Genomic DNA, 19326 nt, shown 5'->3' on the forward strand with positions numbered 1-19326 from the left:
AAGAGGAATATAATTCCATCATTGTGTATGTGTGTTTACAAACGAAATTTCCAGAACGAAACGAAATGAAATTTCGGCCCCAGAGCAATGTATAGTTGAAATCCCTGTATAGTTCATAGAACCTGAATTGGTAAAGTCCTGGGTCTCTGTAAGTAAATTTAAGGCCACATGATGTGTGCTAAGTCGCTTCAGTCATGTCTGACTCTTTGCAATCGTATGGACTGTAGCCCACCTCTGTCCATGGGATTCTCCAGGCCAGAAAACTGGAGTGGGTTGCCATTTCCTCCTCCAGGGGATCTTCACAACCCAGGGATCAAACCTGTGTCTCTTATGTCTCCTGCACTGGCAGGCAGGGTCTTTACCACTAGCGCCACTTGGGAAGGCCATATAGCAAAAGTCAGATTCTCTGAAGGCCTTCATTCCCAGTCTCATTGAAGTAGTTGCTGAATATTGAAGCTAGCTAACCAGTTTAATTTTTCAACCTAGGTTAGTTTCAAGTTGAATAAAAAATGTCTGTAGCTTTGGATTGGATAAAAAGTTAGTACAGCATGATTGTTTAATAATGAGTAACTGCTTCAACATACTTTGTGCATAAGACACTCTGAACTAAAATGTTCTTTAAAAACACAAAAGAAGTTATCTCCCAATCTAATTCCCATCTGGACTGGAAGCATCCCACCATTAAACAGAGCTACCCTGTGTTTCACTCATTAACCTCCATAAACATGCATTGTATTGCCCGAAAAACTTCTAGGCAGGAAACTTTACAGAAGAACATCATTGCTTTTCAGCGGCGGAGATTCTGTGAGCTATTAAATCAAGGAAGGGAGGAAGAAAGGGACAAATGGGAAGAAACGATGTTTCTAATGAAAGTGTTCATGATCATGACCTTTAGCTTCCCAAATCGAGATCCACAGAGAATTATTTCCCACAAGGTATTAAGAGGTTTTCCACAACCTAATTTAATTTTGAAATAAGTTTGAAAATTATCAAAGTACTGAGATGGAATATTGTTGTACATTTCAGAGCTGTTGTTATGCTAATAAGCACTGTAAATCTCCAAAGGCAGGATGTAAGTTGCCTAAATTTGTTTGCGTAGATTCTCCCAAATATGTTTTTCTAACCCACTGCGCAGGAAACATGCAAACTGGAATCACCACCTCTGTCCTTGATGTCTCTTTTCTTGGCTCTGTCTAGCCTGTTTCTCCCTGACTCTTCTGATACCATAGGATGGGGGAAATAAAGCCCTCCCAAATTAAAAGTGTTTGTTGCCATAAACTAGTGGATCTGAGATTATTTATGACAAATCCTTTAACTAAATGTTAGACTGTCCAAGATAATGGTTTTAAGGAGCCAGTTCTCACTAGGGAAATGTTCATTTTACTTTCCTAACCATTTTAACACAAAATACTAAATAGTACCAGACAACATTACTCAAGTTTGAGAGGGGGGAAGTCTGAAATACATTTGCTTACCCCACTGGGACATTAAAATAACCAGGAAGATTCTGAAAGTCCTTCAGGGCTGGAATCAATTCAGTAACCTCCCATTTCTTTTGGATTGCAAATCTGTGGCCAATTTTTTTGGCCCAACATTTTGAAGGGTCCATTGCCTCTGTCCGCAGAGAAGATGTAGGAAAACTGGAAGCAGTCACACACATCCTAGGGGACAAGTGATGCCAAATGAAAGTGGAACACTGAGTTTTCAGCAAGACCAAAGAACAATGCAATAATTGAGCTCTCTCTGCAAACTCAGCATCGATGTACTCTTTGCAGAGCCTTTTTAATGTAAGGCCAACCCTTCTCAGCTACAGTCCTCCAGAAGAGAGTTACCTCTTGGTTTAACTAAACCAACTCCATCACCTCTACATGATTTGTATGTGCTTGGAAACACATACAACTTGCAGTGATGACAAGATCCTTTTCTGTTGCCCAGACCCTGAATTATAACCAAGTCCACTTTCTCCTGCATTATAGAATTTCTTTCCCTAAGTCAGCCTGAAAACCTCAACAACTGGGTTTTGAAAATGCTAATATTTTAATAAGCCACAAAAAAAAGAGGAAATAAAGCAGATATAACACATTATAAACATTAATAACAAATACTACCCATATTTCTTTTCTTTTAGGAAACTAAAGAATGTTTTTCTGTATTATTCCTTATTTCTCATAGTATCCACATGGTAGTTGGTTTTGGGGGAAAACTGTCACAATGTCTGGTCCAATGGGATTACTTAAACAATCTGCTTTGGACTTAAATCAGGAAATGTTAATTTATTGATTTTTCAACCCAATGAGTTCATGATTTTGCCTTAAATGAAAATATAATCACCCCAGAGGAGATCAAAGAAAAACCAGATGAGATTATGTTTTTGTGAAGTTAATAATTTGGCTTCTTTTCAGAGGACTTACATAGGTTTGCACAGAATTCATAAGCTCTGCCATCTGGCAATCCAACTCTGTTGATAGAATTGTGAATAAGTCATACTAACTATGGCATCTACACAGTTGCATGTCATCAATGCTGTGTCTTTCCAAAGCAGAAATACTTAAAAGAGTTCATGCTCAGAGACTCTGATCCTGGTAAATAATGTTAAGTGGGTGGTTACTTTATATGAGGTACCTTGCTGAGTATTTTACCTACATTAGTTTAGCCTACCCTCACAATGACCCAATGAAGTATATGTCCAATTTACTTGCATTTTATATATGAAGAAACTGAGCTTACAGAGATTTAATAACTTGTACAACAGAAGGATCTTTTCCAAATTAATTCACTAGTAATTATTTAAATTTGGGGACCTTTTTTATGGTATTTCCAATCCTTTTTAGAACGTTTATAATTAGTCAGATTGACTCTGGTGTTTGATGGTTGATCAGGCTATATCACCTTTGATTTTTCACGTAAAAATACACAGATTGCTAGTTTGTGGCACAGCTGAGATTTGCATCTGTGTATGGGTTTTCACTACCAGGGCCCTGGTCTTTTATGTCAAGTGGTCTCCCACTACTAAAATGTAAAACATAGTTAGGTAGAAGACAGTGTGGTGAGTGGTTCCTCAAAAACTTGAAGCATTATCATGTGATCCAGGAATTCTGCTTCTAAAGGATGTACCAGTTGAAAACAGGCTTGAACAGATACTTGTACACCCGTGTTCACAGCAGCATTATTTGTAGTAGTCAAAAGGTAGAAATAACCCAGTGTTCATTGATGAGTGAAAGACTGAATTCAAAATGTGTTATCTGCATACAGTGTAGACTGTTTTTCAGCCTTAAAAAGGAATGAAATTCTGATACATGCTACAGTATGGATGAACCTTGACAACTGAAATAAACCAGACACAAAAGGACAAATAATACCTGATTCTACTTTATGAAGTATCTAGAATAGTTAAAGGGCTTCCCTGGTGGCTCACTTGGTAAAGAATCCACCTGCGAATGTAGGAGACCCAGGTTCCATCCCTGAATCAGGAAGATCCCCTGGAGAAGGAAATGCCAATCCACTCCAGTATTTTTGCCTGGAGAATCCCGTGGACAAGAGGAGATTGGCAGGCTATAGTCCATGGGGTCACGACTGAGTGACTAATATACACACACAGAACGGTTAAAATCATAGAGACATAAAGTAGAATGGTGGTTGTCAGGGGCTAAGGGGATGAGGGAATGGAGAATTAATGTTTAATGGCTACAAAACTTCAGTTCAGGAAGATTAAAAATTTCCAGGGGCTTTCCAGGTGGCTCAGCAATAAGGAATCTGCCTGCAGTACAGGAGCCTAGGGAAATGCAGGTTTGACCCCGGGGTTGGGAAGATCCCCTGGAGGAGGGAATGGCAACCCACTCCAGTATTCTTGCCCGGGAAATCCTGTGGACAGAGGAGCTTGGTTGGCTACAGTCCATGGGGTCCAGAGATAGATGGTGGTGATGGCTGCCCCCAGATGTACCCCCTCAATGCCACTGAACTGTACACTTAAAAGTGGGGAAAATGGTACATTTTATTATATATATTAGAGTGTTAGTCACTCAGTCATCTCCAACTCTTTGTGACCCCATGGACTGTAGCCTGCCAAGCTCCGCTATCCATTGGATTCTCCAGACAAGAGAATGGGTGGGCAATGGAGTGGATAGCCATTCCTTCTCCAGGATATCTTCCTGACCCAGGGATCAAATCCAGGTCTCTTGCACTGCAGGCAGATTCTTTACCATCTGAGCCACCAGGGAAGCCCACATATATTATACCACACACACAGACACACACACAGAGACACACACACACATAAAATAATCAGAACTTAGGTTTACCCTAAACCACAAAATAGTAGTATCATGTATGATATGCTTAGTAAGAAATGACTTAACAGTAACTAAGCAAGCCTTCTGCTCTTCCTCAACAGCTAAAAAGCCTATACTTTGTTTTCGCTAAATAAAGATCAACATAAGTAACTAACAGAATGATTCTCTCAAGATCAGTATCAGATGGACCAGCATGAAACAGAAAGTGTCAGGATGAATTCCAGCAAGAATAGCTTATCTCAAAGGACATCCACTAACATCTTATTCCTTAATTACCAAAACATTTTTTTCATGAGAAAGAAATCTTGAAATATTACTTGGGAAAATGGGTGCAAATTTTCTTCTCAAATGTATAATGGGAATAGTAAACACTTTTCCATCACATCTTGGGGTTTTTTTTTCAGCAATATTTTAAAATAATTAAATTGGTCCATTTAAGTGCCCTAGATTCTGGCTCCATTTGATTATTTATATAAAATACAGAGATCAAATATGATATAGGCATTAATGTTCTTGGATCAGTCAGTGCTTTTTGTCATTGTTTCTTGGTTAGAAGCCTCATAGCAATCAAATAAAAATTTTCCTTGTGCTTAGTCCAGAGCTGTGAAAGGAGCCAAATCTACGTTACAGGATTTACTCATTTAAGAAATAACCAGAATGTCATAATTTTCCTCCCCCAAACTCAATGATTTTGTAAAAAATTAATTAATATGGCAATTAAATATGATCCCTTTTCATAATATACAAACTCATTCTCATCAGAACTTGGTCATTATTTGGACTTTTTCTTGTGCTTGAACTATTCTGTTATTACATGAGTGGCTTCCTCACATTTTTCAGGCTCTACCTCAGGTGCTACTTCCTCAGAAAGGCCGGCTCTGGCCACACCCTATCTGAAGTCTCCTCACCCTCACCCTGTCACTCTCCATAAGGTCCTCAGATCCTTCCCTTGGTGGCACTTGAACAGTCTGAAGTTATCCGGTTTGTGTATTCATTAACTAGTTTCTTGTTTGCCTCCCACCGTTAGAACAAGCGCTCCACAAAGGCAGGGAAGGGGCATCTTGTGCCTGCTCTGCTCCTCACATCCGGCAGAGGGATGGGCTCATGGTAGATGCATTTGTCTTTCTACTTGTGCTTTACAACTCAGCATGTAAACGGACTCAGAGTCTTGCCCTGGGAAGCGCAGACATTCTGTTCTCTCTAAGGATGCTACTGTAGGCTCATCTGCTGGGGGCCAGGACAACAAAAAATGGTGACCTAGAGTGTATTGAAAGGAAAGCTATGATAAACCTACAGCATATTAAAAAACAAAGACATCACTTTGCTGACAAAGGTCCATATAGTCAAAGCTATGGTTTTTCCAGTAGTCATGTGTGGATGTGAGAGTTGGGTCATAAATAAGGCTGAGCTCTGAAGAACAATAATGTGTTGCTGGAGAAAACTCTTAATAGTCCTTTGGACTGCAAGGAGATCAAACCAGTCAATCCTAAAGGAAATCAACACTGAATGTTCATTGGAAGGACTGATGCTGAAGTTGAACTTCCAATACTTTGGCCACCTGATGCCAAGAGCCAACTCATTGGAAAATACCTTGATGCTGGGAATGAAGGCAGGAGGAGAAGGGGACGGCAGAGGATGAGATGGTTGAACGGCATTACTGATTCAATGGACATGAGTTTGAGCAAACTCCAGGAGACAGTGAAGGACAGGGAAGCCTGGTATGTTGCAGGTCATGGGGTTGCAAAGATTTAGACACGGCTGAACAACACCACCACAGGGGGTGTTAAGAAAGAGCTGCTTGCTCCTTCTGCCTAATTTCACTCCAACCTAGTTTTCCCAGAGCCCCTTAAAGTTACTTTTAAAGTGATACCTGGTTTCTCATTTGCCACAATTCATTGGGGGAAGTAACTTTCTTGGACACTCCATGAAATCATGGGTTGGCTGGATTAAAGAAGATTTAGACCTCTCTATTTTCTCATTATCATGCTACCCTAGTACCTTAAAATGACACATACCCCTAACAAGTAACAAGCATGAAGTTGGCCTCTCTTTCCTCCTCTGAGGACCAGCATCATGTACAACCTTAGCTATGAATCTGTAGGGACCACAGTGAACCAAACATGAAACCCAAGTCTTTTTGTCTTCCTATTTTAGACAGGGAAAAAATCAAGTAACACCCTCTAGATCCTTGAATTTACAGCTTGAAAGATCAAAGCAAGGCTACAGATATGAGTGGAAAATTTTTTCTTAAGACCATTTTCAAACCATATAATTCCAAGGTTCCTCTGCAGTATTTTGTATAGGTAGTCATGACACATCTCTGAATTGATAGTGAACAGCTGGCAACAAAGCATCTTGATCAGCCAGATATTTGTGTTTTTTTTTAAAGAGTCCAAACAAAAACTCAAAAACTAAGATAAGAGCAGACTTTTGTTTGTTCCCCAGCCATGGCAGATACCTAACTGTCCCCTTCTTGTATAACAAAACAGAACTCCTTATTTTCAGAAGGTTCATGGCCATGCAGATAACTAACTAAACTTCTCAGTCTCCCTTGTAACTAGGTATGTAAGTGTGAGTGTAAGTGATAAGCAACAGGCAGATCACATCCTTAAAAGGAGTGGGCTTGGTCTTCCCACTCTCCCCCTTCCCATGGCTGGGATGTGATGCGGTGCTGAGCCACCCTGAGGCATGAGGGTGGCAGTAACGCTTGGGCTATGAAGGGCTAGAAAGAAGCCAGCTTGTCAGAGCCAGAGTCCCTAACCCCTCAGAGTCACATCTCACCTGGATTACTTATGCCTAGATTGCTAACATGAGAAAGAAAAACAACCGTCTTCTTTAAGTCACTGTTACTTGTAAGTTTCTGTTTTAGCAAAATTTCCTTAATGATTCAGATGCTGTTTCATCATTTTTGCAAACTGTCTTTAGGATCTCAAAATGATAAACTTCTGGAGTTGAAAAAGAACTTCAAGTTTACTACCCTCTCCTCTCACTTGATTGATGAGGAAGTTGAAGGTAAACTTCCTGAGCCACACAGGTAGCCGAGGGCTATAATCTCCTGAATTTCCATTCATTGTTCGTTTCCTTTTGGTCCAATTAACAGAACTCCCTGGAAATTCTGGGGGCTGCCTCTGGGGCACCTGGGCAACTTACTACCTGGAGTCCAGGGCCACCTTTTCCCCAGACAACCTAACAGCATATGCCTATAAGGCTGCTGTAAAGTTCCACTTTTATCCAATGAAACTGATTCTTTTTCCTATGACCTAGCATTGTGGAAATTGGCAAGCACCCCTAGGAATATGTAAGTTGGAAGCTCAGAAGGCACCAACTTCCCTCACTTCACTCTACAATATTATGAGTATTATCATTCACATGCAATTTGATAATATAAGAAATTTTCTGTAACAGCTACCAGTAGGGGTAACTTCATCTGTCAAGGGAGCAGCACAGAGAATTAAATCATTTAGTTTCAAGGTCTTCTATTGAAACCAGGTGCCCACTCACAGCTCCCTTTGGACAAGGGGTATTGGTAGAGTCATGATTAAGAAAGCTATCCAAGGTCCCATGGAAAGTGGACGGTAAAATCCAGCTCTTAGCATGCAAGGTTATGGTTAGGCTTATCCTTGCATTTCTACCTTTTTTAAAGGTCTTATTGGGTTGGCAAAGTTCACTCTGGTTTTTTCCTAAGATGCTATGGAAAACCCTGAAGAAACTTTGTGGCCAATCCAGTACATGACAATTTACTTATGAAGTTAGGAGCTTATATCTGAATTCTGCAAGTTCTATATTTATATACAATTATTGAACATTTCTCACCATCATCATTTTCATCAAACACTGGTGGTTTGCTTGAAGTGTTGGCTCCCATAGTCGAGTCTACCCAGACCTGGATCTTCCACTTACATTATTCCAGCAGAAACATTCATCTTCACTCAAAAGGGGTCTGGAAACCTCAGCTAGGTATCTGGGAGATAAAAAGAAAAGGAATTCTTATGATATGGTGTACTCAGGTGTACCTGATTACAGACTAGCTGAAATTAAGCTAATCTGAACCACTGCAGTAAAATGTTTCATTCTTGAAAATGACAATTCAGAAATAACAGAGAACATCTAACATCTGGGAGAACCCAATACCTGGCCTCATCAGAAGTGGACCTGGACTTATAAAGAGGGAGGAAAGCAAAATGTTTTTCTAAATGTGAAGACAAGTTTAAAATGAGGTCAGCAATGCTTTTTTTTTAAAAAAATTACTTTTGGCCATGCTGTGTGGCTTGCAGTGTCTTAATTCCTCCACCAGGGATTGAACCTGGGCCCCTGTAGTGAAAGTGCTGAGTCCTAACCACTGGACACCAGGGATTCCCAGCAGTGCTCTATGTAACACATATAAAATAAAAGAAATATTGTATTATGATTTTCTGTATCTTTGAGAAAATAGGTTAATTTTAAACATTTTTTGATGGGTGATCAAGTTAATTTTCAGGCGTAAAAAGACATCCCCTCTTTCCTCTGACCCTGGAAGTTACTACAATATCAAAGGCACAAGTTTTGAGTTTGGGCTTGACCATGCCAGCAAGTTGCAGAGTTTCATGGAACATATTTCTTTTCTTCCCTGAACTTGAAGATCATAACAGTCCTCACCTCAAAGACAAATTAAATGTGATTTCACGAGATAATACCTAATTTATTTTCACAATACAAGTGCTCAATAATTGTTGGCAGCTAGGAAGCTCAGATAATACGCAGGAGCTAAAAAGCCCTGAAAAGTGTATCTTTACAGCTTTGATCATTTTTAACATAATTATAAAAAAAACTTTACTTTCCTGGAAACTGGTATGGAAAACTGACCCTAATAATGGCTTTTAAATTGCCCATCTCTCATGTGGGAGAAACAATGCCTTCTGCAGAAATCACAAGCTCAGATGCCTACAGGAGCCAGAGAGAAATGCAAATGAGTGAGCTGGACCAGGTGGGAGATATTACTGCCTGCTGGGACACTGGCGACCTGCGAAATCCAGCCTCCATCGAAAAGACTGTTGCTAAAGTGCAAGCACAGGCCCTGGGGGCCAGATCTTTAGGTCTACCCCACAAAAGGATAAAACCTAGATTTTATATAAAACAATATTTAAAAGTTCCTATCAGCTATATGACTTGAGCATATCTCATGCATGGGACAAATATGGCTCATCAGTTCAGTTCAGTCACTCGGTCGTGTCTGACTCTTTGTGACCTATGGAATGCAGCATGCCTGTCCTTGTCCATCATCAACTCCAGGAGCATGCTCAAGCTCATATCCATTGAGTCGGTGATTCCATCCAACCATCTCATCCTTTGTCATTCCCTTTTCTTCTTGCCTTCAATCTTTCCCAGCGTCAGGGTCTTTTCTAATGAGTTGGCTCTCGGCATCAGGTGTCCCAAGAATTGGAGCCTCAGCTTCAGCATCAGTCCTTTCAATGAATATTCAGAACTGATTCCTTTAGGATTGACTGGTTTGATCTCCTTGCAGTCCCAGGTACTTTCAAGTCTTCTCCAACATGAGACAATCTGTGTGAGGCAACTAGCACTAAGCCTGGCACATAATTTACAAAGAATTAATATTAGCTATTGCTACTTTTATTAGTGCAATATTTCCTTATCATGTATTATTTTTTAATATGACACCTATTGATTTCCTCTTGAACTTTTTGCACATGACAGGAATACAAGTTAGAGTCAGAATGAATCAAAATAGAAAAAAGTGTCCCAAGTGAACCTGGACTAAGGATGACTAATTGAAAAGGAATTTGAGTAGCCCCTATGCAAATCTAGAAGAAAAGCTCCTTTCCTATTAGAGGAAATGTAAGTAAAGCTTCATTTGGAAGGCAGACTCATTAAGGAAATGCTGCTTTTCATAATGAAAGCCAACTGCTGGCAAAGTGCCTTCTGGACTTGAAAAAGAAGCATTAAATGGAGAGCAAAGACAGAGTCAGCAATTAGGAAGCAAGAGATTAAATAATATGGGGGAGGGGAGGGAGGAGCAGGAGGCAACAGGTGGCTGGAGGAAGCTCAGAGGGGATGATGGAGATGAAAGAGATAGAAAGAACTCAACTGTATCTCTGGGCTACAAACAAAGGGTTTGTAATCCCTGAGGAAAAGAGGATGAGGAAGAAGTGGGTGGGATACTCTTAGTATTTCCTTGCTGGCTAGAGAGAAGCAATGGAGTGCCCTGTGTGTTTCATTACTGCATTTAGAGTCCAGAATAAGTGGGGAATAGTAAAGGTTGAGCCACAGACGACATCAGAGAGGTTAGTCCTAAAGAGAACATCGATTTTAAGGAGTTCTGATTGTTAACATCTTGTGAGTAAGACCTCAGTACACATAGCTTTCACACCACACTCAATCCTGCCACTCTTAGATTTTTCTTCATACCTCAGGCTTTTCTCAAGTAGCCCATCTTCCCACAGCACAAAGTGTACTAAGCACTGACCTTGTAAGTTGTCAGGTCAGAAACAGAAAGAGGGATATGATCACCATTTGCCATATTTCTGAGTTCTGTTCTGATGTGCAGGCAATTTTGTTTACCAAAGATCCAGCGATGTTCTTTAGTGTAGGAAGAAAAAATGTAAACAGGGAGCCACATTGTCTGGGGGATGGGCAGAAGACTTGGCCTATGGGGTTGTAGCTTATCCATTGTGTTTCATACACATTGTGTTTAATCCTGTCTAGAATCGTCTTTCTCTATTTTCTCCCTTTGTAGATAACCAAACTGGTAACTTTCCCTAATATCCAGAAAGATATCAACCTTTTCCTAGCAGGCAAATGGAGACACATCTTTTCCATTCCACTGAACAGGGCCCAGAAGAGCTACAGGCCTTTCCTACCAACCCCCACACCCTTTCCTGACCTGATATTAACTCTGCAGTGTTACATAAGCATCATTTTGAGATATCAAGGGGGCAGTCACCACCCATGGAAATGAACATCCTAGACAGAAAATATAAGAGAAACAGCAATGTGTCTTATTAAGGAAATCAAGGAGTTTCTAGATTCTCCCTTGACCTGGCCACTTATCAGATTATTAACTGTAGACAGTGTTTGACCTTTGGCCTATACTTTGGGAGGAGGTCAACAGGTGAGCTGCTCCAAGCAGCTCAGGCTCCCTAGGTAAAGAGGTGCCTTCTTCAGGAAGAACCTATGCTGTGATGCAAGAAAGTTGTAACTTCTGAGAGAACCGTCTAGTTTTATTCCCACAAGATATGCACAGACATAACTTATTTTCTTTGCATCTGAACAACAAAACTGCATAAACAGAGGCAAATTTAGAAACACAAGAAAGAAAGAAAATATCCTGAAAAAGATCCAAGTTAACATCACTTGCAGTTAACTATTGTTTATATTTCCTCAACTTTTGCTTTATCGTTTTTATATATTATAACCTATAGGAAAATAGTTTTTCCACCTCAATCTTCATGCCAAATTCATTCACTTTCATACTTCCCCCAAACAGCTGCAATTATGAATGTGATTGTATACATTTTGCAGACTACTTTCTGTGATTTTACACACACAACATGTCTTTTAAAATGTCACCTAAGTGACATCAGACAGGAGGTATATTTTGCATCTTACTGATCATTACCATTATACTTATGCTATCTACAAGTATAATGTAGATTATACATTATACAGCTCTGATTTCTGCTTTTTAAGTGCTGCATAGCAGTCCACTGCGTGACTCCATGGCACCTGGTGTAAAACCATCCCAATTCTTCAGCTTTGGGGCAGGTGTGTGTGGGGAGGGGCGGCGGGGGGAATTCTGGTGGAGATGAAGCCAGCCATCAGAGGCAATGCTGGCTTGTTTTGAGGCTGGCTAAGAGAAACAAGCAGAAATATTGATACCTCCCACACTTACCCCAGCAAATATTTATTGAAGTCTCTCTGTGTCTTGACCTGAGCCAGAGGCTGGTGGACAAAGTGGGGTACACATTTCTAAGAAGCTAGGAATGGTCCCTATCAGCTTGTAGTGGGTCATCCCAACTGCCTGCTTTGTCTTCTTTCTCTTTCAACTTCCTAGTTTCCCACCAGTGCTCTTAGTATGCAGGTTTATTTTAAAAGGAAAAGATCTAGAGCATCACTCACCTAGCTCCGTTATCCCTTCACGCCTTCGGAGAAGGTCAGACTGGTGCTTCCACCCGGGGAACAGGGGCTAAAAGAGCAACTCCGAGCAAGAGGAGTGAGCGGGGAATGGAACCTACCAGCCTGGGTGCCCCGGCAGCCGCCGGTGTGAGCGCTGGGCTGGGCGGAGGCGGGCGGGCACCTGCGGCTGGGCTGCCGAGGGGTCCAAGCGCCAGCCGAGCGCGCAGCTCCTCTGGGAGGGGTGGCTCCAGGGCGGAGGCCAGACGGCGGGCGGGCGGTCCCAGGCGCCCTGCTCCGAGGAAGCGGTCAGGCCGTCTCCTGGGCTCCGAGCTGCGCCGGGGGAAGGCGAGGACGGAGGGCTGCGCGGTGGCGAGCTGGCGGCGGGGTCCCGCGGCGACTTGGCACGATCTGGAGCCGCCGGCAGGCAGAGCACGCCCCGACTTCCCGGACCGAGACCCAGTTCCCCTGAAGTGACCCCCTTCCCCCCGCAAGAAGCCCAGGCGGTGCCGGGGAGGAAAGTGGATGTGGGAATGGCAGATTCTTAGACTTCCTAAGGGATGTTACGAAGATCCAAGAGAAGGTTGAGAATTTTATAGATCCTGACCTGCAGGATCATTTAACGATTCCTTTTTCACAGATTTCCCCGTTTCACAGCTGGGGAAATTGAGACACAGAGAAGGAAAATGCTTGCCCAGTGTAACAGAATTAACGGAGAGAACCTGTTCTAGACCCGGATCTCTTGGCTCCCCGAGCCGCCGTGTTTAACCCCAGTGCCACTCGAAGTTTCTTTGTTCTCCTCCATGGCAGTTCCCTCTACTTCCCCTCTGTAATAATCAGCACGCTTGAAATAACTTCTTACCGTTTTCCCTCTGACTCAGGAGTTACACACACTTAAGCCATTGGAGAATTGACACATAGGTTTCTTTTCTTTTCTTTTTTTAGATTTTGAAGACCCCCCAGAGAGGGGTATGGCTACCCACTCCAGCATTCTTGCCTGGAGAATCCCATGGACAGAGGAGACTGGTGGGCTACAGTCCACGGGGTCCTGAAGAGTCAGACAGGACTGAGTAATTTACACTTGTACTTTTCATAGCTGTTTCACTGTATATAAAATAGATAACTCCTGGCACATAGGTTTCTTACTGAAATGACCAGGGTGTGAGAAGGTGGTCAGTGGTGAGGCAGGGAGACCAGAGGGTGTAGGACTAGTCTAGGAGTGGGTTGGAAACAGTTTATATTCAAGTCCAGCGTTCCCCTGCAGTGTGAAAATGCCAGCTCTGTGTTGCCAAATATTCAGATTTTAAAAGAGAAGCTAGAAATGAGAACTTCTGCATGAAATGTCCCATCATGTATAAACATCGGCATATTTTTTAAATGTTTAAAAACTATGTTGGTCCAACAAAATGCGTCTGTGGCTGATGTGTTTTTTTCAGACTCTACTTTTTAAAATTTATCTAGATATAAAGTTGCACAGAGCCCTGGAACCACCTCGAGGTTCAGTTTAGTTCAGTTCAGTCGCTCAGTCATGTTCAACTCTTTGCGATCCCATGGACTGCAGCATGCCAGGCTTCCCTGTCCATCACCAGCTCCCAGAGCTTACTCAAACTCATGTCCATTGAGTCAGTGATGCCATCCAACCATCTCATTCTCTGTCGTCCCCTTCTCCTCCTGCCTTCAATCTTTCCCAGCATCAGGTCTTTCCCAATGAGTAAGTTCTTCACATCAGGTGGCCAAAGTATTGGTGTTTCAGCTTCGGCATCAGTCCTTCCAATGAGTATGCAGGACTGATTTCCTTTAGGATGGACTGGTTGGATCTCCTTGCAGTCCAAGGGACTCTCAAAAGTCTTCTCCAACACCACTCATGGGTACACTCTATCCTAGGAATGTAAAACTTGACATAACCTTGAACTTCAACTGGCCTACTCTCTCCTTTGACAGTGGAGGTCCTGAGGAAGGAACTTCCTAAAAGCCAAACTGAGTTGGTGGCAGAACTCTGTAGAAATTTACTTTATATTGCTACTTATGAAAACTTGTTTGAGAGAGGATCATATGATGTAGCTGAACATTTAAAGTGGAATTTTGGTCAATTTCCAAAACAGGACAATCCAATTTAGAAAAAAAAAAAATGTTTTTTTAAGAATTTATTTTGGAGGAGGGCATGTTATTTTTAAGGCACAAATCAGACACCTGACTGAAAATACATTGTTTTTATATAACATCTGGTAGTTTCCAAAATACTTTTGTCTTCATGGCATTAGAGGGGCAGTACAAACTTATTGGACCTATATTATTATCAGCCTCTCTCCACTAGGAGATAACAATATCCATTTTATCACTCAGAAAACTGGTGTTGCAACAAAGTGGGCTGAGACTAGAACGGAAGTCTCTGGAAGCTGCTTTTGGTGACGGTTAGTATAATGAGCTTTGGAGTTTCCAGTTTTAGTAAAGGGCATAAAGCTCATTTTTATCAGCTCTGATTGATGGAGGATTAAATGAAATAATATATATAAAGCAGCATAGTATTCTTGCCTGGGGAATCTCATGGACAGGGGAACCTGGCAGGCTACAGTCCATGGGTTGGAAAGAGTTGGACATGACTGAGCGTCCAAGCACAAGGAACACAGTAAGCACTCAGAAACCGGCCACCTTACGGCTGTCGTTTTCATTAGCAGGCTGCCAGATTTGGCCCCAGTACGGTTCGGGTATCTTTTGGCTTCCTGTGTGATGCAGTGGTAGGGAAGGTCCCTTGGAGCAGAAATGGCAGCCCACTCCAGTATTCGTGCCTGGAAAATTTCATGAAGAGAGGAGCCTAGGGTGCTACAATCCATGTGGTTGCAAAGAGTTGGACACGACGGAGCACACATGGTTTGTAAATATTTTTTTTGTCAGAACAGTAACTTTTTCTTAAAACTACTCATCGGTCCTAATGTATTTAGTCATGTAAAGGCTTGGCATACCCTGGGTTTTATAGAAAAAATATTGATCCTTATTCTTGTTTCAAATGCATACCTGTTTCAAAGAGCTGATTGTGTTTTAACCTTTTCTTTACTCATTCAGTCATATTCTCTTGTCCTTATTCCTATCTTAAAGCTGTTTAAGGAGACTGCCATTAAGCAGTTACTTGAGAGACTAACCCAGCCAGATACTTTTATGATCTTTGGAGCCCTCTCGTGGATAGGAGAATGAAGTGACCAGTAAACCAGTAAGGAAGTCTTGTCCAGACAGATTCCCAGAATTTTTTTTTTTTAATTAAAAAAAAAATTATTATTGTGGTAAAAGTCACATACTATAAAATATACTGTTTTAACCATATTTAAGTATTCATTTCATTGGCACTAAGTACATTGACATTATTGTACAACTCTCACATCCTCCTCCTCCTTAATTTTTCCTAAACTGAAGCTCTCTCCCCATTAAACATTAAGTCCCCATTCGCCCTCCCCACCATCCTCCCATGCCAGACCCCTGACACCCTCCAGGATATTTCTGACTTTCTGAACTTGACTATTCTATTCTAGGTACATTGTATAAGTTAGATATCCAGAATTTTTTTAAAAAAAAATGCTTTTTTTGAGTCATGGCTTACAGCACAAATGCTAATACTGCACCAACCCAACCATGACATTTTTGGCTTGAAGATGTCCACTGGGTTCCACCACATTGATAATAAAGTGACACTTTTTTTTCACCAGTAGGTAAAACCTTATTGCACTCATCTCATATGCTAGTAAAGTAATGCTCAAAATTCTCCAAGCCAGGCTTCAACAATACATGAACCATGAACTTCCAGATGTTCAAGCTGGTTTTAGAAAAGGCAGAGGAACCAGAGATCAAATTGCCAACTACCTCTGGATCATCAAAAAAGCAAGAGAGTTCCAGAAAAACATCTATTTCTGCTTTATTGGCTATGCCAAAGCCTTTGACTGCATGGATCACCACAAACTGTGGAAAATTCTTCAACAGATGGGAATGCCAGACTACATGACCAGCCTCTTGCTTCCTGTATGCAGGTCAGGAAACAATAGTTAGAACTAGACATGGAACACCAAGACTGGTCCCAAATAGGAAAAGGAGTATGTCAAGGCTCTATATTGTCACCCTGCTTATTTAACTTATATGCAGGATACATCATGAGAAATGCTGGACTGGATGAAGCACAAGCTGGAATCAAGATTGCCGGGAGAACTATCAATAACCTCAGATATGCAGATGACAACACTCTTATGGCAGAAAGTAAAGAAAAGCTAAAGAGCCTCTTGATGAAAGTGAAAGAGGAGAGTGGAAATGTTGGCTTAAAGCTCAACATTCAGAAAACTAAGATCATGGCATCCGGTCCCATCACTTCATGGGAAATAGATGAGGTAACCATGGAAACAGTGTCAGACTTTATTTTTTTGGGCTCCAAAATCACTGCAGATGGTGATTGCAGCCATGAAATTAAAATATGCTTACTCCTTGGAAGAAAAGTTATGACCAACCTAGACAGCATGTTAAAAAGCAGAGACATTACTTTGCCAACAAAGGTCTATCTAGTCAAGGCTGTGGTTTTTCCAGTGGTCATGTATGGATGGGAGAGTTGGACTATAAAGAAAGCTGAGTGCCAAAGAATTGATGCTTTTGAACTGTGGTGTTGGAGAAAACTCTTGAGAGTCCCTTGGACTGCAAGGAGATCCAACCAGTCCATTCTGAAGGAGATCAGTCCTGAGTGTTCATTGGAAGGACTGATATTGAAGCTGAAACTCCAATACTTTGGCTATCTGATGTGAAGAGCTAACTCTTTGGAAAAGACCCTGATGCTGGGAAAGGTTGAAGGCAGGAGGTGAAGGGGATGACAAAGAATGAGATGTTTGGATGGTGTCACTGACTCAATGGACATGAGTTTGGGTAAACTCCTGGAGTTGGTGATGGACAGGGAGACCTGGTGTGCTGTGGTCCATGGGGTTGCAGAGTCGGACACGACTGAATGACTGAACTGAACTGAAAACCATATACTTTCCTTTCCCTGTCAATTGGTTGAACTTCATCTAGGGCCAGTCACTCCAGTGATCATGGTTTTCTGTAACACATGCTGAGATTGCCCCCACCAGGACACTTGAACGGCCCTTGTTCATGCATGGACATGGTTCTGAATTCCTTATCAGTCAGCTGTCATCTCAGTTCACCTTTCTCTAATTGAGAGAAACCTTCCCTCAACTACTTACCTGAAGTTGTTTCCCTGCCACTTTCTCCATTCCCCACCACACTAATTTCTTCCATCTTGTCACTTATCATAACCTATAATTAATTTGCTCATGTAAATTCTTTGCTATGGTTTCCCCCATTGAACCCAGGCCCTGTAAGGGAAAGAATAGTATCTGTCTTATTTACTTATTTACCATTATACATCAAATGCTGAACTAGTGTTTGATAAATAGATTATATTTAATTATATACTTGAATTTTTCATCATTCTTTTTATTATTTTTTCTTAATAAATGCTCATTTAAACAATTTTTATGCTCTACAGTGTTGTGTTGGTTTCTGCCAAACAACAGTGTAAATCAGCCCTAAGTATACATATGCCCCCTTCCTCTACAGCCTCCTCCCACCCCCACCCCATTCCACCCCTCTAGGTTGTCAGAGAGCATCAGGTTGAGCTCTGGGTGTTATAGAGCAACTTCTCAATAGCTATCTATTTTTGTAATAGTAATACACATGGTTCAATTCATCATTCTTTTTATTTCTTAGTCCAGGAGGAAAATATAAAAAAGATAGATTACACATCAAAGCAGTAACCATTCAGGATGTAAATGGACCTTTCAGTTCAGTTCAGTCACTCAGTTGTGTCCAACTCTTTGTGACCCCATGAACCTCAGCACACCAGGCCTCCCTGTCCATCACCAACTCCAGGAGTTCACGCAAACCCATGTCCATTGAGTCAGTGATGCCATCCAACCATCTCATCCTCTCATCCCCTTCTCCTCCTGCCCTCAGTCTTTCCCAGCATCAGTGTCTTTTCCAATGAGTCAGCTCTTCGCATCAGGTGGCCAAAGTATTGGGAGTTTCAGCTTCAACATCAGTCCTTCCAATGAACACCCAGGACTGATCTCCTTTAGGATGGACTGGTTGGATCTCCTTGCAGTCCAAGGGACTCTCAAGAGTCTTTTCCAACACCATACTTCAAAAGCATCAATTCTTTGGCTCTCAGCTTTCTTCACAGTCCAACTCTCATATCCATACATGACTACTGGAAAAACCATAGCCTTGACTAGAGGGACTTTTGGAGCCATATTTAAAAACAACAAAGACAAGTAAGACATGACAGCTGGACATGAGGATTTTGTGGTTTGAATGGAAGTGTAGCCACAACTTGAGATTGATAGGTGTCCAGTGGGAGCCCCTGGAGAGCATTGGTTACCTCTGCCTGAAGGTGCCAGAAGGTTCTATAACATTTGATCAGTTTCTTGAAGGATGAATGGAGCGTTGTTAGAGGGAGAGCAAGGCATTTCAGATCTGCAGACTGGAGACATAAAAAGCATAGTTTTATGGGAGACATGGGAAAGATTTAGTGTGACTGGTGAGTAAGGAGTAAATAAGTATAGTGGGAGTAAGAGGGGATGGAAGAAAGTTCTGAAGAACCAAATACACTGTGCAAAAGAGCTTGAGGTTTAAACATAATGAGTGTGGAAAGCCCTCAGATGTGTTAGGCAGGAAAATGGACCTCTTTAGAGTTGAACTATAGTATGATTGCTCTACCCTCTCCACATAAGACAAAACTTGATTTTCTTTTGTCCTGATATGCAAATTATTCTGCTACTAAAAGGATAAGTTCTCTCTTGCAACAATAAGAAAATTTTCGTTAGGTTTCAAATAAATCATCAGATCTTAGCATAGTGCCTCAAATTTCAGTTCTCAAATATTTGTTGAATGCCATTTAATGTTCAGTTTT

The 19326-nt window shown here is 41.5% G+C and overlaps 1 protein-coding gene across 3 annotated transcripts in view; it reads right to left on the minus strand.

The window, feature by feature from the left end:
- STK32A (serine/threonine kinase 32A) overlaps window positions 1–12856 on the minus strand; it is a 133369-nt gene extending 120513 nt beyond the window's left edge. For 2 of the 3 annotated variants that reach the window (XM_005683110.3, XM_013965671.2), the window contains exons 1-2: window positions 12402–12856; window positions 8103–8250 (exon numbers count right to left, since the gene is read on the minus strand). In XM_005683110.3, coding sequence (XP_005683167.2) covers window positions 8103–8154 — 52 coding nt within the window. In that variant the 5' untranslated portion in view covers window positions 8155–8250; window positions 12402–12856. The remainder of the gene's footprint in view (window positions 1–8102; window positions 8251–12401) is intronic. The other variant, XM_018050188.1, reaches the window with a different exon arrangement.

Source organism: Capra hircus, chromosome 7 (genome assembly GCF_001704415.2).
Source record: "Capra hircus breed San Clemente chromosome 7, ASM170441v1, whole genome shotgun sequence".
Classification (NCBI taxonomy): domain Eukaryota; kingdom Metazoa; phylum Chordata; class Mammalia; order Artiodactyla; family Bovidae; genus Capra; species Capra hircus.